General features: G+C 41.5%; 1 protein-coding gene across 1 annotated transcript in view; it reads right to left on the bottom strand.

Annotated features, from left to right (window-relative positions):
* Positions 1 to 22,386, bottom strand: part of si:ch211-212o1.2 (uncharacterized protein LOC492735 homolog) — a 94,320-nt gene that overhangs the window by 4,323 nt on the left and 67,611 nt on the right. Inside the window, 1 exon segment of the mRNA XM_034205915.1 lies at positions 7,873 to 8,034. Coding sequence (XP_034061806.1) covers positions 7,873 to 8,034 — 162 coding nt within the window.

Here is a 22,386-nt window from a genome sequence, read left to right as displayed (position 1 = left end):
TCCTCCGAGGGCCGTACAAATTATTGACCTCTGCTTAAAAATAACTAACATCACAGCCCATTCATTTCGCCTTTCTTTCATGCTGTGCAAAGAAAAGCAACCTCTTAATCCAGATATCTTACCATGACTCGCGTATGCATGCACGTGCACGGTTGTGGCATGACCACCAAAACAGAAAGATATGGACACAAGATGTGTGCAAATGTATTTAGTTTCATATCCATGTGGAAATGATTTAAGTGGTGGGGGACCTAACCTCCTCTAGGGGGGTCCGGAAGGTTTTTTTTTTTTAAATGTTGAAGTTAAAAGCATCAATCTGGTGCACTTTGAGAGCAACATTAAGAGATCTATGGATACATCTCTCAACACCCATATGAAACAGAACTGCAAGCAGATTTCTTTTTCTTTATGGATATTTTACAAAATCACTCCCCTTTTAAAACTGTATTATTTTTATTTTTTATTTTACTGTCATATAGCATTTTATATAGTAGTTTACTTTATTCTCTTATTTTTTTATAACTATAATGATCATATAAAGATGTGCCTTTACCTCACTGGTTGGAGAAAAAGCTTCTTATATTCGTTAGCATAGCTAGCTAACCAGATGCTAATAACAACAAAGTTATTGACTGTATGATCAGTATGACAGATGAGCAGATCGCCACTGGGCTTTCAACTAAAGACACAGCCACGCAAAAACGGCGGCATGTGTACGGCTCCTTATGGGTCCTGCAATTTTTGAAGTGCCGGAGCAGCGTTCTGGTGCTCTCCGTCAGAACTACACCCCTGTCAGACGAGACAGGGGCCCCGTCTCAGGTCGACTATTTTCATTTCCTCGCTCCTCGGTCTCACCGGAAGTTGATTTGCCTGCGCCATCTTGAGTACCGTCCCATGGCTCTTATTTCGACCGAGGATCGAGGAGCTAGGAGCGATAATGGAGGAGCGATAACCGAGGAACCACCAGACCATCCTCCGATGAAATCCTCAGAAACTCGCCCCGCCCCCTTACTGTGTATCGCTCACTGATTGGACGATGCAGCGCATGCACTGATCTGATGCTTCTTGACATGAGAGCAGTTTCCCAGCGGAGTGAAGAAAATACATGAAACTCACGAGAGTCACTCCTCAGTTTATACCGTGTTTTGTTTCAATTAATGTATCATTTAGTTACAAATATGTGATATATCTGAACAACAAAGTGGTCAAAAATCATTTTATTCATTTATTGGAAACATTTTCATGATCGCTTTTTTCGTTTTACATTTTCATTTATCGTCATTTCCATTCAGTCAGTCATTAAGTGCTATTTAAAATGTTAATATGCTACATATCCACACATTCAAACAAAGTGTGCAATCCAATGAATGTTAATCTAACTGGGTTTTGATAGATAACATATCTCTTTTTCTTCTCTCAATTATTTTATTTCTATTGTGCACTCTAATCAATATTAATCAAACGAGTGTTCGTTTATACATTTTAAGAATGGCGTTTATCTTTTTTGAGAATGAGTTCTTATTTTATTTTATTTATTGGGGTCTACAACAGATGATACAAATGTTTGTCTTAGTAAATGTGTGGCGGGGGTGTTTGTGAAAACAACGGGGCCAGAGCTGCTGTCAGACGAACAGCTGTGCGGCGTCATCACAAACGGACGTTGCTTCACGTGACGCTCCGGAGGAAAGGACGTCCCATTGCTCTTAAAACTCATTTCCCTGCTTCTCGTGGTTTCCTTGCATCCCTCCATGCTTCCCTGGTGGGAGGGACTAGACGCAGGGAAACGACGCAAGTGAGGGAAGCAAGGATTTAATTTAACCGACCTGAGACGTGGCCATGTCAAGCCCCCAGGAAGTGCGCCGGAGTCTGATGAGAATATTCGTGCTGGTCAAACGGCGGTACTACACTTCCTTTAGGTTGCTGGGCCCGGAAACACTTGTTCCCATTGACTTACATTGGGAAAGAGTGGTCTGTAACTCGTTGGATAATTTTTTTAAACTAAATAAACTACCCAGTAGGAACGTTTGTATAGCCCTTATTAAAAACATTCGTTTCTCAAGTTGTAAAAATGTGCTAATAACGTTATTCTGAGAGTTATTTCCCTCGGCATTATGAACGCGCATCTAACCCACGGGACCGCGCTGCCCGGCACGTTCATGTTACGTGTTCAGTACTACATGAGTTTCTCTTTACCCATGGATGCACAATAACAACGGACCATATCGCCTTACTGCCAGCCCACGGAGCTGTAATAATGGATATATTGCACATGTTTGCTGTAATTCATCATTTGTAAAATATTATACTACATCGGCTGTATGATGTAAATCTTGTACCGTAAATGTTGTATTAAATAAAGTTAATATTACCGACGTAGATTAACGTTCCTGTAGCTTCTTATTGCACTTGCAATTGTTTTAGTTACTTGTGGGCTACTTAACATGAATAATCACAGTTACTATCCTTTTACTCCATCACATTTCAAAAAGAAATAGGCTATTGTTATTTTAACTCCACCACAGTAATCCATCATCAGCTTTACTTTTTAGATAAGATTTAACTCACAATTGATCATAACAGGCTTCAACATATACATTTTTATATATTACCAAGTGGTTTCATGTACAACCCTCACAAGTATCATGCTAAATGAAGCTCTGTTGCTTGGATATCACTAGATCCTGATGTCAGCGTAATATAAAAGTACATAACGATTTATGTGTAACTTAGCATAATTTACTAGCTAGCCGCTAGCTGCTAACTGCCGCCTCGTTAATATAAATCCAGTACCATGCTGTCATGAACGCGCGGTGCTGTTACGTGTACGCAAATTCACGTGCTTAATGTGAATGAGCCTTTTGGGCGGCGTGGTTAAAGTTGCGCATGCTCTATGAGTGTGTTTATAAATTACCTCGAGGGCCATACCAAATTGTCTCGCGGGCCGTATACGGCCCGGGGGCCGGAGGTTCCCCACCCCTGTTCTAAAACATAATATTTGCATTGTGTGTCATATGTTGACGCGGGGCTGTGTTTCAAAGCACTTGACTACACTCTCTGCCATTGTGTGTAAATAAATTACAATGATTTGAGGGTGTATTGTGGATTTACAGTGGGAAAGTGAGCATAGCCTAGGATGTATGGAGTCAGATCAGTCTCAATATTAATAAATGCACAGAAGGATTCACAAATGTATTTCGGGATTTATATATAAATGACTCTCTCCACAAAAATATTTTTCAATGCACACAAAAATATGTATTGTTGCATATAAATGTAAAATAATCCACAGATAAAAAAGTTTCACAAATATAGGCATATTTCTGACATATAAATATTTCTTGTTTTAAGTAATGTAAAAGAAAACCACAATTAGTTATAATTTCCATAGTTTCCTGTTAAAAAAATATGTATTTGTCATTTCCGTCAGGGAAGTCTCAAAAAAAAAAAACACAAATGCAGAGGTTCACAAGAAAAGCAGTTTAAATGCCCATTTTTTTGTACATTTATATACAACAATAAATATTTGTGAGTGCATTGAGAGATATTGTTGTGGAGAGTCATTTACATATAAATCGCAAAATACATTTGTGAATCCTTCTGTGAGCATTTATTAATATTGAGACTGATCTGACTCCATACCGATGTTAAGTTCACCTAGGAATGGTATCGACTTAAATGTTCAAATAAATGTTGCTCTTCTGTCTATATTGGTCATGCCCCTTGACTGAAATGTTTCCTGTTCAATATTCCCACTGATTTCCTTAAAATTCTGGGATCAAATCAAATCAAGTTTTATTTATATAGCACATTTATAAACGATTTTTGGTCGAGCCAAAGTGCTGTACATATAATAAAAATAGCCTACAGTAAAGACACTTTACAGCAAATACAACAGCACAGATTGTTCAGAATATCAGTATGAGAAAAACAACACCCTCTATCCTTAGACCCTCACATCGTACAAGGAAAAACTTCCAGAGAAAACCCACAGTTTAAGGGGAAAAAATGGGAGAAACCTCAGGGAGAGCAACAGAGGAGGGATCCCTCTCCCAGGACGGACAGACGTGCAATAGATGCCGTGTGTAAATGAAGGATGAGAGTCCACATCACAATTTACTCATTTCCCTTTCATCACTCACCTCAGCAATGGACCTCTCTCCACTGTCCCTGTATTCCGCCTCTGACTCACTCTCAAGCGCCTAGATGTCAAGAGAGGTGGTGAAGTGATCCTTATGTATTGAGCAGTATACTCTTTCACATTGAATCATAACAAGTCATACTGAATGTAAATACAACTGACTCTAAAGTAAGTCCCAGTCTGTGACATTGGATATTTTGAAGACTCAAAGTCTCTACGTAGAATATTAGCTAGTCTGTGTAATGTGCACAGAAAATAAATAGTTAACTGAATACTGGGATGGAAATTGCCTATAAGCACTCAGTAAAACATAAACACACACAAAAAGCTTCTGAATGATAAGACGTATAATTAAAACATAATGCACATTACCATTTTGAGAGAGAGTACCGAAGTTAAAGAACTCAGAAAATAATCTCTTATCGAACTGAGGCTCCAGTAAAACACACTGACTGCGTCTCTACATGGACATCAGTAAGCCGTTTATGAGTATTATCCCGGTTATGATCATATTGGGGATATGGTGTTTACATGAGCACAGAGAGATCGGGTTATTCATGTTCCCTATTTACATGATAAACTAGTAACCTGGTATTTCGATGCCTTTTCTCATCTAAACTATTCAGTATTTGTATCTCTCTATCATGAAATAAAGACGAAACTCCTCTCCAGAAGTGAGACGCCGCCGCCGCCATGACTGTTAACTGATTAACTGCTACCAGCTGATGATTTAGGCCCAATCCCAAACCACTCCCTCGACCCCACCCCTCCGTGACGGAGCGAACTCAGTCTGTAGCCACACTCGCAGCTCAACGAGGCTCCCTCCTGTCAGATGGAGGGAGTAAATACAGCAGGAAGCTTTGGGACGGCCTCCCCTCTCTCCGGCAGAAACAGGAAATGCCGTAACTGTATGTAACAACGGTTTCAAATCAGCATCTCTTAGACAAAAAGTTTAAATGAATAACTCAAATAAAACTCCACAAACACCTTTCATTGTGTTTCAAAGCTCTTTTAGTTTTAAACCTGATGTTTATAAGCTTCTTAGTTTTTGCAACGGTCCGTAAATATACACAACTTTATAATAAAATGCACAATTTTACCTTTTTCTAGACTAAACACAGGTATGATCCTAAGTTAAAAACATATGAGGTCATCATGAGGTTGTTAACATCGTAGTTTATCAGTGGATGTTTGCTGGAACTACTTTTTAACAGCTTGTTTCCCGACGGACACACACAGCGTGACTCCGGTCAGATAGAGACCGGTCTCAAGTCAGCATCGCTGCAGACTCGCTGTTTGAGGGCTTGATAGCCCACTCCCCCTCCACACTTGTTGCTTTGGAACAGCCCTTAATATGACGGACCCTCCGCGTGAACGTGCAAACGGAGGGGTAGGGTGTAGGGGGCGGTTTGGGAATGAGCCTTACTTTCCTCTTCTTTAAACATTTTTTTCTTATGTCCATGTTGTCTGGGGGAGAAAACATATCAAACCAAGAGATCGTCAGCTTTGATTTTCGCTGTATTAACCATTACCTGAACATTTGGTGTGTGTGCCTTACCTCCGCTACCGGCATCACTTCATACAACAGTTCTGAGCTGTCCAACTATGGCAACACTCCTTGAACATGCGCGCGCTATGTGAGAATCTGCCTTGGTACAAAGTAGCAGTGAAAACATGGTACGGAGTTTCATTGATTTGGGCATTCTCTCAATAAGCAAGTGGAATGGATTTGATAGTGAAGCACTGACACAGCGCTCTACAAAGTGCGGCGAGTGGATAGACCGATTCACGGACTTTCCGCATAGTAAAAGTGGGGGGGTCTAAACTAATCATTTGAAAAAGTGGGGGGGACTTGTCCCACCCTCATATAATGGCTGTGACGCCCATGATGGGACCTTATTTCTGAAAAATTATGTATTAAAGTCAATGGAGAGAGAAAACGTATCTTTCGATCCTGTTTGAATTGTGCCATGAATTACACATATGATGTTTGTCAATCTTAAAAAATCATTTCCATGTCCAAAAAGTCCCAGTTTGTCTTAAAACTGTTGAAATATAAGACTATGAAAAATACGCAACTAGAAAGACTACAAATCCCAGAGTCGCGTACATTAACGTTACACATTACACTCGTGTTACTCACCAAAACCTTGTAAAGCCGGTCCCGCATGCTGGCTCTTGCGGAACCGACTAACACCCCTTTTGTGTATGTACAGTTCTCAACATGGCCAGACTTGTAGTGATTGTCACCTCTTTTAATACATTTCACTTCATTCTGAAAGAAAGAGGTGAAATGTGCTAACGTGACGGCCATCTTGGTGTGGTGACGTATGCAAGACCAGAGTTGTAGTTCATTGAGCGCTTCACACAAACAAATGTGTTACTTCACAGTTTTACGACACATTTTTTTTTTTTTTACTTGCAAAATTATCTTTTAAATTGACAAACATCATATGTGTAATTCGTTGCACAATTCAAACGGGATCGAAAGATAATCTTTCTCTCTCCATTGACTTCAATACATGATTTTTCCGAAATAAGGTCCCATGGAGGTCCCCCGGAAGGGGAGGGACTTTGCCACTCTATATATAGGCCCTCTGTGAATGTACAGAGGGACCAACAAGCTCTCCCGTCTTCACAGTAACTCGCAAACGGCATTTAACCCTTCACATTCCAACAGAAACTGAACAGGCAGATTCGAAGGATTTATTTCTTTGGAAATGTTATTTTAAATACAATTAAATCAAGTTATTTTGCTAAAACTAATGAAACATTTAACAAAAATGTATATAAAAAAAAATATTTTAAAAAAAATGTTTTTTTTTAATGTTTTCAAATATAATTGTTTAGAATATCTTAGGCCCTCACAGAGAGATATGTAAATGTATTTATGTATATGTAGGCAGTCTCTCAAACAAATGCCTCTTCAAGCGACGGTTCACTCGACTTTACTTTAGACATTTCACCAGCCTTGCTTGTTGAAGCAGATCTTAATTTCATACATTCTTCGGACCCCAATAACTGCTTTCTGTTGATGTGGTGGAGTCAATTACTTGTGTTGCCTAATCAGGCAACAATTTTTGTTGGACAACATTTACAATAAATGTTTGTTTGGTCCACGTCAGATTTTTTAAATCCAAAACACCTCCAAACGACAGACAAAGCTCTTCTCTACGGCAAGTTCTTCTTGTGTGTCATATGTATCTCCATCTCCAGCCTAATTTTCTTCAGTGTCCATCTTTCAAGGTTCAAGGTTCAAGGTTCTTTATTGTCAAATTAACATAGCTTTACAATCAGCTTCACATATTATGCTACTGCTACTACGCTTTTCTACTGTACCCCAGCATGCATTTCAGCGGTGCGACAGTGAAAGGAGTCCCCAGGGAACTGCCGCACCGCTCAACCACCCTTTGCCACTTTTTCAACGGTATTGCGGTATATGAGAAATTCCTATCATACGGTATAAAGTTCTCGGTATTCGGTATGAAACGGTATACCGCCCAGCATTAGAAGTAAACATGTTAGAAGTGTTGGTGGGTGGGCAACCGGTGAGGGATCTCATGAGATCTTGGGGGATAGCTTGAACTCCTGCAGCTGGTACGCCCCTGAGCTTTTCACTCACAGGTAGTAACATTGTGAATGAGTTAGGGTTAGAATAGCTTTCACACAGAACATAGATGTACATGCTAGTGGAGGTATTCAAGTCTTATTTATGTTTGTGTGATGTGTGCTACCTGGTGTGTATGTGAGGAACTTGTAGGCCATGTTAGCCAGTGGTAGGATGGGGATCATACAGTTGTCACCGTTGGTCTCAATGAAGTCATGGTGAGTGATGGCGGTTGGGTCAATGTGGTGCTCCCTGAACGGGCGAATAAATGCCTATAGAGGGATATAAAGAGACAGGTTAAATAATTAATATCTGTTAATCCCTCCATCCTTTACAAGAGCAACCTATTTGTGATTAAAATTAAACTATATATTATAAACTCAACACAAAAAGTAAGTACATTTGTGTTTAGTAGATTATTTCTTAGATGTAACAATGTTTCTTGGCAATACATCTTATACCGTTGGAAAGTTTATTGTTTGGACATCTTTGACATCTTTGAAATTCAGTTACTGACGGACGCCAAAAAAGCCCGAGATTATGGAATTAAACCAGTAAATAAAAGCAAGGATAATTGTGTGTTATTGGTGAGTAAATAACAGTGTGTTATTTTGAAAAGAATAACAAATTAGAAGGAAAAAAATATTTAAAAAATACAGATTTCAGTATTCTGAGGCTCTGAGCCCCATTTATTTTCCTCACAGACGGCAACAAAAGTCCGAAATTATACGATTTAAAATAAAAGCAATAATTGTGGCTTGATATTGAGTAAGAACATGTTTTTATGAACCACACAGCTTCCGGTCTTCCACGACCCGACCGGAGAAAAATAAGTGCTGCAGGCACGAAACACATTACCAGTAGAAATACATTACTTTTAAAATCGTGCTGTGCAACACGAAAAAAAGGGGGAAATCGTGTTGGTGAACACGAATCAATAGATTAAAAATCGTGTTGGTGAACATGAAATGCCATGAGACTGGGTTGGTTCACCTGCTCATTAATGCAAATATCTAATCAGCAACTCACATAGCAGTAACTCAATGCATTTAGGCATGTAGACATGGTCAAGACGACCTGGTGAAGTTCAAACAGAACATCAGAATGGGTAGAAAGGTGGTTTAAGTGGCTTTGAACATGGCATGGTTCTTGATTGATTGATTGAAAAGTTTATTAACAGCTTGTATATTGGGTACAGTACAGTACAGCTCAAAACATACAATTGTTAAAGGCCCTGTCACACTGTCCCGAAATTGACACCCGATGGACACACGAATATGGAATTGTGAATTTCGCACGATGATGGCCCCGAACCACACACGAAGGCAACATTTACATTACATTTAAGACATACAATTGCAATGAAAGTACCAAAAACAATTGTGATACTGTACTGATATCTTCAGACTTTGTTCTTTACTTTATCCGTCGTTATATGTAGAAAATATTACGTTTTCTCCGTAATGTTGTTTCCATAACAACAACAACTTCCTGTCAACTGTCCTTCAAAATAATATATTATATCCTTTTTAGTTTCACAGAACACAAATTGGGTTATTTACATAATATATTTACATGATTTTGTTGTGCAATAAAAACAACCCGATGGACACACGATAAAGGAAATGTTCAAATTCGGCTGTGATCGTAGCAACATCGGGCCATTCGTGAGGGCATCTTAAGCCATCGTATGACCGCCGGTGGAGTTTCTCAGGCTCCGGCAGCAACTTCGTGAGCGGTGGCAAAATCTTTGGCATGCCAAAAAATTGCCGAAGGACCTTGCGAAGGTTCATTTTCGTGTTGAATTCGTGTGTCAATTGTGCCCTTCGTAAGGCCATCGTGAGGGCATCGTGTTATCATCGGTGCCATCGGGCATTCGCCCCGATCAGAGTGAGGGCGAATGCCCGATGGCACCGATGATAACACGAAGATGACACGATTTGATAAGATGTCCTCACAAGTGCCTTACGAAGTTGCCGCTCACTAAGTTGCTGCTGGAGCCTGAGAAACTCCACCGGCGGTCATACTATGGCTTAAGATGCCCTCACGAATGGCCCGATGTTGCTACGATCACAGCCGAATTTGAACATTTCCTTTATCGTGTGTCCATCGGGTGTCAATTTCGGGACAGTGTGACAGGGCCTTTAGGGGATGCAGACCAGAGAAAGACTTTCGTCGTGTTTACATCAGGGTCCCCCATTTCCAATTCATCATGTCATTTAAGACATATAAGACATATTTGACATACAGATGGCTTATTTACAATTTACATACAGGTGGTTTTTTACATACAGATTGCTTGTTTACAATTTTCATTTTAGATTTCGTTCTAATACATCCTAACCGGACATTTAAGACATACCAAGACTACAGATATACAGTTAGTAACAGAGTCTAAAATGCGAGTATATACATAGATGGGGGGGGGGGGGAAGCTGTCCATTGAACGACAGGTTGAGATTTGTACCATTACCCGGGCCAGTTTTGCAATGCTCTCCCCCGAAGGTGCTCTTTAAGAGAGGTTTTGAAGGTAAGTATAGTTTTACTTTCCTTTACAGTTGTGGGAAGAGCGTTCCACCTTGATGTGGCATAATTGCGAAACGTGTATTCCCCCTTTTTTGTGCCAAATCTGGGTTTCACATGATTTGTGGAGCTCCCTCTGGTGTTATGATCATGGTATTCCTTGACCTTTGGGAATAATTTTGACATGTACATGGGTACCATAGAGGTGTAGTGGATCTTGTAGACCAGGCCCATTGCAAGTAGCTGTACTCTGTCGTCTACTCTAAGCCATCCTAGGTTGTCAAAGTGGGCAGAGGTGAGGTGGGTTCTAGATGAAAGGTCAAGCAGTAGTCTGACCAGTTTATTTTGCGATGTTTGAAGTTTTATTTTTAGCGCCTTGGAGGTGCTATGGTACCATGACGTGCAAGCATAGTCATAGTACCCTTGAATGAGTGCTCCTGCCAGTTTTCAGGGTGTTTTTGTTTACCAGAGAGGAGATCCGGTATAGGAATCTAGTTCTTTGATTGACTTTTTTTATTACATTGGATTCCATTTTGTCACAGGAGAGGTTTGCCTCAAGAATAGATCCTAGGTATGTAATTTCCTTCTTACTTGTGACAATAATGTCGCCCACTGCAACTGAGAAGTCGTCGGATTTGCTGAGATTATGTTTAGAACCGAAGAGAATGGACTCTGTTTTACCCAGGTGTAATGATAATTTATTATCGGCGAGCCAGGTGCAGATTCTGCCGAGCTCGGAGCTGAGGGTTTTTTCAACCTGCAACCTGTTCCTGCCAGAGACCAGCAGGGCTGAGTCGTCCGCGAACAGGAACAAGTTGCAGTCACATGCTGATGACATGTCATTTACATAAATTAGGAACAGTAACGGACCTAATATGCTTCCTTGTGGAACACCACAGCTCACTGGGAGGGGGGGGGACAGAGTACCGTTTACCTCCACCATCTGTTCTCTCCCCTCCAGGTAGGATTGCATCCAGCTCACCGATAGTTTATCAAAACCAATTGCTTTTAGCTTGTCAATCAGAATGGGGTGATTGACAGTGTCGAAAGCCTTTTGTAGGTCCAGCATCACCATGCCGCAGTACTTGCCCTCGTCCACCTCTTGTTTTATGTGGTCGCTCAAATAAAGAAGGCATGTGTCAGTGGAGTGGGATGTTCTAAAGCCAGATTGAAATTCATAGATTAGTTTCTTTTCCGCGAGGTACTATTCGACCTGTTCATATACTATTTTTTCCATGACTTTCGAGATGGAGGTAAGTATAGAAACAGGGCGGTAGTTGCCTGGGTCCAATTTGCTGCCCTTTTTGTGCAGGGGGGTTACTCTTGCAATTTTGAAGTCTTTGGGTACTTTTCCTTGTTTTATGGAGAGGTTAATTATGTGAGCTATGACTGGTGAGATGGCGGTTGCTGTGTCTCTGAGGAATTTGGAGGGGATATTGTTGTGGCCAGTGGCCTTGTTAGGTTGGAGGGCGCTCAGTTTAATGAGTACCTCTGCTGTTGTTACCCTTGCTAGACTGAAATCATCTTTGCGTACCCCTAGGTTTTTGTAGTAGGTCATGATGTGAACTACTCCAAAAAGCCCTGAGTGGGAGGGTAATTTATTTACAAGAGTTGTGGCTATGTTTGTGAAAAAAATGTTCAAGTACTTGGCCACATCCAGTTTGCCTGTTATCTGTCTTTATGTTTAAGTTAGAAAATCTCGTTTTGAGTTTTTTACTGCAGCCAAGCTGGTTATTGAGTAATTTCCAAAGTTCACGGGGTTTATTTTTGTTTTCCTCAGTTTTGACATTGATGAAATTCTTTTTGGCAGTTTTGATCATGGAGCTTATGTCATTTCTTAGTCTGTTTCTTTCAATTTTGAGTTCAGTCACGTGGGCCTGGAGTTCACTGCTCGTGCTTTTGGAAAGCATTGACTGACTTTTATGAAACTCAGAGCATTTTTTGTCTCTGGTTTTCATGGCGGTCAGTATGCCGGAGTGCATCCACGGCTCAGCGCAATTTGTTACCCTGGTTGTTCTTAGGGGGGCCAAATCATTGAGTATTGCAGAGAATTTGTTTTTGAAACCAAGCCATGTTTCTTCAACTTGTGTACCACTGAGCTCATCTGACCAGTCCAGGTTCTCCAGTTCTAGGTTAAAGGCCTCGCTAGAGTAGTTTTTGAGGTCTCTAGATATGACTGTTTTGTGACAGCCGGCCCTTTGTTTTAGCTTTTTGCGGGTACAGAATATCATATAATGATCACTTAACCCGCATGCTATAACCCCTTTACTGGAGATCCTGGACTTGTCAGAGGTCAGAATGAGATCAATGGTAGTTTGTGTGGTTTCACATACCCGGGTGGGTTGGGTGATTAGCTGGCTGAAGCCGTGCAGATCACAAATCCTACTGAAGGACTTGAAGACGGACGTGTCTTTACGTTGCATATCCGTGTTCCAGTCTCCAATAATAATTGTCTCTACATCCCCCACATCAGCCAAACACCCATCTAATGTATCATAAAAGTCACTCTGTTCCGGTGGTCTATAGATTGTCCCGACTATCAGATTAAATATTTTCATGATGCAGGTCAGTACGGTTTTTGAAATTGGTGTCTTTATGTATGTACATGCAGACACCACCTCCATTCACATTCCTGTCCCTTCTCACTACAAGATAATCTTCAATTTCAATCTCTGAATCTGTAATGGAATTGTCCAATTTGGTCTCAGAAAAGCATAATATGCTTGCCTTTTCCGTTCATGAATAGCTGCCTGAGTTCAGCCAGTTTGTGTCTCAGGCTGTTAGTGTTCAGATGAAAAATATGTAGTCCATTTTTGTTGCTTAAATGCACAATGTCGTCAGCTTGCAGATATTTGTCTTTGTCCGTTACAGCAACCGGCTTGTCGTGGTGGGGTGGTGGTGTGGGGTGGTGGTGGTGGGGGGAGGGAGGCTCCGTTGTAGCTTTAGCCGTTGATATGCTAGCAGGGTGGCTAACAACATGGCGGATATTTGTTCCCTCGGATCTCGGTTCTCTTCCTCTCGTCACTGCCTCATGCGTGTCTGTCTGCCGAGGTGTCCCCGGGGGAATCTCGAAGTCTCCGTTTATTCCTTGGTCTCCGCTGTCTCCACGGTCTCTGTTGTCGTCGCGTAGTTGTTGTTGCAGCGGAAGAGATGCTAGTTCTGATGCTAATTGAGATGCTAGCTGCTCGAGCCTGCAGGACTGGCTTCTTGTCTGCACCGGGCCCGGATTCAGATGGATGTCTCCCGCTAACAATAAGACCAAGACGATCATACTTCTTCGGTCTAGTTTGCCTGACGGGGGTAAGTACTTTCGCGTCGGGTTTGCAGTTAATAATGCATGAATGCTTGCACTTCCAAAAGCGAGGTGTTTCCTTTCCCAGCCGTTGAGAAGGTAAAAGTCATTGTGGTTCATTTTATCCCCGCTTTCATTACTCTCCTTCTCTAAGTGATGTTGTCTCATTGAAGAGTTGAGGTAGGAGTCCATAATCCATATTGTCAGGAGGATGAAATATGTAAAAAATCGTGAGGAATAACCGCCAAAGCGGGAGCTCTCGAAAATGCGACCACTCATAGTGAAACCGGATATTGCAGTGCAGTGCTTGGTGCCTGAGTATTTCAGAAACTGCTGATCTGCTGGAATTTTCACGCACAACCATCTATAGGGTTTACAGAGAATGGTCTAAAAATGGGAAAATATCCAATGAGTGGCAGTTCTCTGGGCAAAAAGGCCTTGTTGATGCCAGAGGTCAGAGGACAATGGCCAGACTGGTTATCGGTGATAGAAGGCAACAGTCACTCAAATAAATACTAGTTACAGCCAAGGTATTCAGATGACCATCTCTGAACGCACAACACGTGGAACCTTGAAGCCGATGGGCTACAGCAGCAGAAGACTACACCGGGTTCCACTCCTGTCAGCTAAGAACAGGAAACTGAGGCTACAATTTGCAACGGGCTCACCAAAATGAGACAATAGAAGATTGGAAAAATGTTGCCTGGTCTGATGAGTCAATATTTCTGCTGTGACATTCGGACGGTAGTGTCAGAATTTGTTGTAAACAACATGAAAGCATGGATCCATCCTGCCTTGTATCAATGGCTCAGGCTGGTGGTGGTGGTGTAATGGTGTGGGGGATATTTTCTTTGCATGCTTTTAGGCAGGGGCGGACTGGTCATCGTGACGTTCGGGACGAATTGGGCCGGTCGGAGAAGTCACTAGCATCCCCCCCCCCTTTGACAATTTACTGGCGGTAATTACTTGCGGTAATCACAGCAGTTATCACTTATTGATATAGAGAGCAATTAAATGTGAGTCTAATATGTAATAGAAGACTATGAGACCAACACAGAAAATGTTTCTCTAATGCCACATTTCCACTGCCTTTTGGCCCAGCTCAACTAGACTTTTTTCACCTGGTTCCTTTTTTAGTACCACACAGTAATTAAACTTTAAAGTGGACCTATCATGCTATATTTGAACAATATATTGTAGGGCCATACCTATATAATGTATATATAGTTTTTTTTTCAAAATACAAAACAGATCCTGCATTTTAGCCATGCCTCATTTCGCTCTATTTGCTCTTTCCAGCCCTGTTTTTGCAGGGGCTGATTCTGTGACATAGCTTTAATGCAAATGAGCTGCAGCTGACCACGCCCCGCTGCAGGAGAGGGGAGAGTGCTTTGAGATTAGCTGCTGGGCTGTCAGAAGAGGGGGAGAAAAAAAGATCTCCGTCCTCCGTGTTTTATTCTTATATGATTATATAGAGTCATTACTCATTTGTTTTAAAGCTCAATAAATGACAAAGAAGACCTTTGACCAGCACTTTTCTAATTTTGTCCGGAAGCTTTTCAACTTTAACGGACATGTTGACCGGTGAAAAAAATCTAACTGAAACTCTGCCTCACGGTCCCCTCGTCCCTTGGAAGTGGCGGAGAGGTGGGTGTTTGTCATCTGCTGGTGGACTAACCGGAGAGAATTACAGCGAGGGAGGGATTGCATTGAATAACAGCAGCAGGAGCAAACGCTTGCCTCGGGGAGGGAGAAAAAGAGCCAGAGCGGAGAATAGACAGAAGGGCAACCATGGCAACCATGCGCGGGAAGTCTTCTTCGCTGCTTTTGTGGCAGACTACAGCGCCACTTACAGGCCTGGCATATGTACTACAGCGTCTCTAGCGCTTTCTAGCGGCAATGGCCGGCCGTGGCCTAACCCCACATTCCCCTGATAGGTGGAGAGTTCGCCATATAGGCAGAGCTCCTCGTTCCTGACGTCAGAGAACTTTCAAATCTGTATCAGTCTGTATCAGATCTGTTTTTAGAGATTTGGGTATAGAGGAAAAGAGAGAGGGTTGTGTTTTCTGACACTTGGTGGGTTCCCTGACACACCGGGGACACATATTAATGTATAAAAGACGTACAAAAGTGCATTTTGCATGATAAGTCCCCTTTAAGGCAGAATGCCATCATTAAAATAAAACAGCAAACCGAAAAATGATCTATAGTTTCTCTCACAAAAACAGGGTTAGACTCTTCGGCTTGATTTAAATTCACTTCCTATCAGAACACTAACCAGACACTGAAAAACATTGTTTTCAGTCTTTACGCAAATGCAGATCAAATGCGCACACACACACACACACACACACACACACACACACACACACACACACACACACACACACACACACACACACACACACACACACACACACACACACACACACACACACACACACATACACACCCACCACGGCTCAGCGGTGCCCAGCAGCCTGCACAACCCAAAGCTCATATCCAGCATCCTAATAAACCACAGAACAGCAGTCGTCCCGCGCCAAAACACTCATACACATAAATGACCCATGAACGCCACACACACAAACTTAGAAATGGTAGCTTCAAACACACTCACACACACACATACACGCTCTCAAACCCCACCTGCCCTGCGCAGAGGCAGACACCTGTCTGTGAGAGCATGGGGGTCTCAAATGAAAGACCCAATCTGAATCTCAGAAGCACAAAAGAGGACATAGACATACAGACACACACACACACACACACACTCACACACACACACACACACACACACACACACACACACACACACACACACACAGGATAAAGGTAATTTATTTCCCTCTGTGGAAAAAGCAAAAAAGGTAGGTTTGCATCTGTATCCCCACAGTGTGCGTCTGCGTGCATGTGTGCGTGTGTGTGTGTGTGTGTGTGTGTGTGTGTGTGTGTGTGTGTGCGTGTGCGTGTGTGTGTGTGTGTAGCCATGGAAGCACCAGCATGAAAACTCATTATTGTCGCGTTAGCTGTTCCGACCAATCACACACCGGCTATCAGTGAAACATTTTTGGTAGGTGCCACTGCAAACATAGAAACTATCGGTTGATATCTTCACAATTATGTACCCATCTCCGCTCTCCCACACCTCTCCTCTCCCGTAACCCCCCTCCCAGATGAAAGCCTGGCTAAGCCACAGAGGTTGTGCAGAGCGGGGTGGCATCAGCGCTCCCATTTAACGGCGGGCCACCGGGCGCTGCGTGTCCTCTAATCCCACACCGTTTAGCGGCCCGCCTTGCACGACGTCCGTTAATCACCAGCTCACATCGCCCATCGCCCCAGCAACCAGCGCCGTCCCACTGGTTGGACTGACACGCCCTTCCACCCCCTTCTTTCTTTTGTCCTCCCAACCTTTATAGTGTATTTTCATCTCACTTTTGGTGGCTTTTCCCTTTTTGGTCACGCATTCCCATCAGTGCTTTCTTACTATACTGTCACTTCTTTTACTTCTGGTCTTTAAGAAATAAATGACTTAAGTCATGACTAACCCTTCTTTAATACTGTAAACAGCCTTGTTAGAGAGCAGCAGTAAAGGATACTTGTTTGTTTGGGATGTTACAAATAGTGCAGGGGAATTGACATAAGGAGATGTAGGCTTTTTGAAGTAAAAGACAGGAAGGATCTTCAAACATATATCCCTAAACTGTAAGCACATCTGGCAAATTTCAATGTGAATCGAGCATCATTGGGAACTAATGAGCGTGACTTTGTCCTCAAAGTGGTGTCATTAGAGGACTGCTAAATCCTTGTTGAGTCAATTAAAGCTCAACGACATGACGGAGACAACAAAAAAACAGCACGGCCCAAAGCTCCGCTAAGGAATACTTCCAAACACCACTGGGAGAATGAAGAGCACTTTTTATATAATGTTGCAGTTTTACCGCGAGGGAGTGAAAAAAGGGCTTTATGGAATCAAATCAAAGCAAATCATTGTTATACAATTATAAAAGAAGAGTTTTAGCAGTGTGCAGTGTGGGGGAAATTCAAAGACAGTCTAACTTTTGAGGTGGAACATCAACAGATTGCAATTGAGGGATGTTGACGATGGTGAGTGACGTGCTTTTTTTTTGTTACAATGTGATCACTAATAACGTTAATAAAAGACCTGTAATCCTGCAAAAAAATCTTGTAATTTTAGAGGAATGATGTCAATTTAAACTGAAACAAAAAGAGGATTAATCATTTGTAAAAAGAACATAAAAATATTGCAAAGGTTTTTTTTGCCTCTCGGTTACATTTGTGGGCAAACGAGGGAAGTAAAGGAATATAAATATTTTTATTTTTAGACATGAATACTGCCAAAGAAACAAAACAATATCACGGTGAATTCGTAAAATGTGTCACCTTAAGAATTCTATTGGGCATTTTCTTTTCAAATATGTACTTTTTTTTAATCTTATGTTTCCATCTACACTTTTGTATGTGCTTATCAATGGGCATTAAATGTCTATTTTCTGACCTTAGTATCTATTTTCCTTAAATCCTAGATCCTATACTAGCTATACTGGGCCAATGTCATTGACAGATAGAAGATGCCGTCTCCAGTGGAAGTTGTTACTGCTCCGAGGCCTCCTTCACTGCTGAAAATGTATTTATGATACGACTACTGACTCTTATGACTGTTACAAAGCTATCCCCTTATGGTGAAGTGATGAAGGGCAACAGTCCACGTGTATTCTGCTTCCATTAATGGCTCTACAGTGTTTATAGTACAATCTGTGCAAAGATCTTAACAAGTAACCACAACAGGGATCAAAGTAAGAACATACACATTCAAAACAAAGTAAATACAATACATACACAAACAAGTAAAATACAAAGAAATAACAGAACAAACCAACAAAGAGCAGGCTTCAAATGTTTTGTCTACGTTTATAACGGCAACCACTGTTAGCCTTAGGTGTTGCTCCATCTTGCACGTCTTTGATATTCAAACTAACCTTAAGCGGGAGCACGTGCCTGCTTTATTCTGCCTCGGTCTCAAAACAACGCACAGACACAAACACACACCTTCTCTCACGCACACACACATTAGTTCAACTATTTCCCTGTGTTCTCCGCAAAGCTCCATTATTTTCCTCAGTTAAAGTCTTTATTAGAAGTCCCCTACCGTGTCCGACACACCATGCAAAATGTGGCTGCCGCCGTGCCTTTGGTCCCAGTAACTACCCCAAACCCCAATAAATGCCACACAGTAAATAAACATCAAACCACATAGTAACTTCTGCTCATATAAACTAACACAGGGACTGAAAAACAAGATTATTTGGAGTCTACTGACGGTACAAAAATGTAATGCTATGTCGATATCAATATACTAAACTGGACTGGCAAAAAACACTCAATACCATATCATAAAGAATGACATCAAATGTTTAGAATTTATCAGACTAAACAGGCTATCAATAATGCTTAGAGAAAATAAGTGGGACTTTTCCCAAAGCTGTATTGACAATGCCTAAACAACACTAATAAGTTGTGATATTTTATTATAAATAATATAAAAGTTTTAAAGGTGCCATAGTGTGCTAATTTTCAGGTTCATATTTGTATTTAGTGTCTTTAATGTCTCATGTTTACATGCTTTAATGTTCAAAAAGGTCTTTATTTTCTCATACTGCCTGTGCTGGAGCACCTCTTTTCACCCTCTGTCTGAAACCAGAGCCCAGTCTAATCTGATTGGTTAGCTGGCCGGCTCTGTTGAGATTGATCAACTGCTTTGAAATTTCAGCCCTTTAGCCAATTGCGTACAATGTGTTGGAGCGCTAGCCAATAGAAGCGAAAGTGTAACATAGTGAGGTCACAATGTTACGGAGGTAAGCAAAGGAGTCTTATTGAGGCGTTTCAGGCAGGGGGAGTGTGTGGAAGAACAACTCTCTTGACATGCACAAAAACATAAACAACAGGAAAGGGAAAACACAAACCCCAAGCCTGTTTTTCTGGTCTCAGGCTCGAAAATGACATTCCCAGAATAAATGACTATATCTTCACTTCTAAAAGGGGTAAATGAATCATCTTTTTCTCAAAGCAATGATCCACCTGTGAGTTGGATTTAGAAAAGTCAGAATCAATATAGATGTTTTTATTTTAAAGTAAATTCAGATTGAACATATGTATGTGTTGGTTGTAGTTCAAGGGGAGGTCATTCAAAGCATGTGTGTGTGTGCCATGTGTGTGCCATGTGTGTATCGGGGACAATGGTGAACAGGGATATCCTCAGTAGGAACACTGACATTTAGTTTCCAGGGGCCTCATTTATAAAGGGATATACGCTCAAAAAATGGCGTACGCCAGTTTCTACGCAATGTTTGCGAATTATAAAATACTAACTTGACGGGAAAACGTGCGGTCCTCCTCGCAAACTCTAACCCATGCGTACGCACTAAGTACAAACACGGGAGAGACGAGAAACTGCGACACCGTTGGCAGAAGGAAGAATGGAGAGAAATATGTGGAAATAATACCATAAACAAAATGTTACCTCTCATTTATCATATGAAGAATTCATTTTCAAACATTGATTAAAGCCAATCTTAAAATGATTTAACAAACGCCTGTTTGCGACTCCTCAGTGCACACAAACACATAACTTGGAGAAATAAATAAATACGGATATGTTATTGAAAACCACCTCGAATATGTTGTGTTAATGTTATGAAATGTTTTCTCATAAATGATGCGGTTTTGCATTTCTATAGTTGTACGAGCATGGTTTTATATACTACCATGTTTAATCATGTTTTATGCCGTTTGCTAAGACTTGATAAGTTGCTCATAAAACACAGGAGGTATGGAAACTAAGAACACCATATGTGGTAAATTGTACAGCTAATATAACACAACACATTAGTTGTATTTCCTTTAACTGGTGGATATAGAGTTGCTGCAGTGGAGATGCTGCGCACAGCTGATCGACAGCTGGGACACAAACCACCAAATACGAAAACATAATTCAGATCCAGTCGTCATGACTCCACTCCGGAGGGATTCCCCGATCATTTCTTACAGTCTCTCATCAAGGGGGGGTCTCCTGTCCCCGGTACAAACACACTGCCTGAGGAAGGCTATGTGTATTTTTTTTGTCATGAAGCTTTTTCGGACCACTTATTTATTTATTTTGGTGACGATCCGACCTCCATGCTGCTACTCTGGTTCAAATGGCATCCACCAAACAATATGATTTATCTCGACCTCCCCAAAATAACCAAAATCTGACACGGTGTGAGATGTCTTTTTTAGCTGTTCTGTCGTAATTTCCTGCGATCTTCTTCATAAAGTCAGTCAAAATGAATGAATGAATGGGCGTTTCTTTGACTATTTATAGGCAAATATGGGCGTTACGTGAAGCCCGCAAAAGCTGCACCGCATTTCGAGTCGATTGTGATTTATAAAGGGAAACCGGCGTAGGAAGTGCTGTACGCACTTTCCTCGCCGGTACGCAATGTTTGGTGAATCGGAAAATTTCTGTACCTATTTTTTGGATTTCTACTACGTAAGCAACCTTCCCACGTGAATCCTACGCACGGCGTTATAAATGAGGCCCCTGATCACTATGGCAGTCCTGAGTCTCAGGGGAATAAGGTGCAACCACCAGGCTGCCATGGTGACGGAACCTCAGTGGAAACTGATAGATGAGAGTAACACCTACGTCACTTCCGGGCAAAAATTACGGCCCCGCCCACTTTTGGGGGAAAACAACGCTGTCATTTGAATGGCGGTCAATACAAATTCTGAAGTTTTTGCCAATCCGATCAAATTTTTTGGAAAACCGTGGATTTTGGGATCTTCAAAGAGCCCGATTACGATGGCCAGTCAGGCAAACAATTACATTCGATCATTGGTAATCGACAATCGGTCTTGATATATGGTTAAATTAAAATCAGTAGGCGAGGCTGTAATTTCTCCAGCTGTTACTCTCATGAGCGAGGCGGAACATAATAGTTGTATCATGCCAAAAAGCTGCTGTGTCGTTTATTGCACCTCAAACATTAAAAATAATCAAGAGTTCAGTGTTTCTGTACTTCCTCTAAGAAGAAAGGACAGTAACAGAAGAGCTCTGTGGCTTCAGGCTTGATCGCCGTTCAAATGACAGCGTTGTTTCCCCCAAAAGTGGGCGGGGCCGTAAAGTGACGTCGGTGTTACTCTCATCTATGAAAATCGATAGCCTACTGCTATATTTAACCATATATCGAGCCCGATCGTCGATTTCTAATGGCTTAATGCAATTGTTTGCCTGTCTGGCCATTGGAATCGGGCTCTTTGATGATCCAAAAATCTCCGGTTTTCTTAAATTTCTGATCGGATTGGCAAAAACTTCAGAATTTGTATTGACCGCCGTTCAACTGACAGCGTTGTTTTCCCCCAAAAGTGGGCGGAGCCGTTATTTTTGCCCGGAAGTGACGCATTTGTTACTCTCATCTATTCAGCACAGTATTTTCTCTGTGATCCAGAAATCACTGGGGCACAAAAATGGTATTCAACGAGGATGATCACACTCTGATATTTTGTAAAAGCACTGTTGGCCTTAAGCAAGAACTAAACAACATACAACGAAAAAAGCCTATCATATTGTAAAACATTATTGTTTTGTTTGTTTTAACGGATGGTGCAGAATAATGATTTCAGGGGAAAGTGAGGAACTGGCACACGCACACAGAAAGAGAAACCAGGAGAAAGGAATAACATATGTTGTTATTAGATTAACTAAAGTATAAAAAAAATCCATATGTGGACTGGTACAATGATGTGGGACTGCACTGGTTTTAT

This window comes from Gymnodraco acuticeps, unplaced genomic scaffold (genome assembly GCF_902827175.1).
Source record: "Gymnodraco acuticeps unplaced genomic scaffold, fGymAcu1.1, whole genome shotgun sequence".
Classification (NCBI taxonomy): domain Eukaryota; kingdom Metazoa; phylum Chordata; class Actinopteri; order Perciformes; family Bathydraconidae; genus Gymnodraco; species Gymnodraco acuticeps.
The sequence above is the reverse complement of the archived record's forward strand: the minus strand, read 5'-3'. Positions and strand labels throughout refer to the sequence as shown.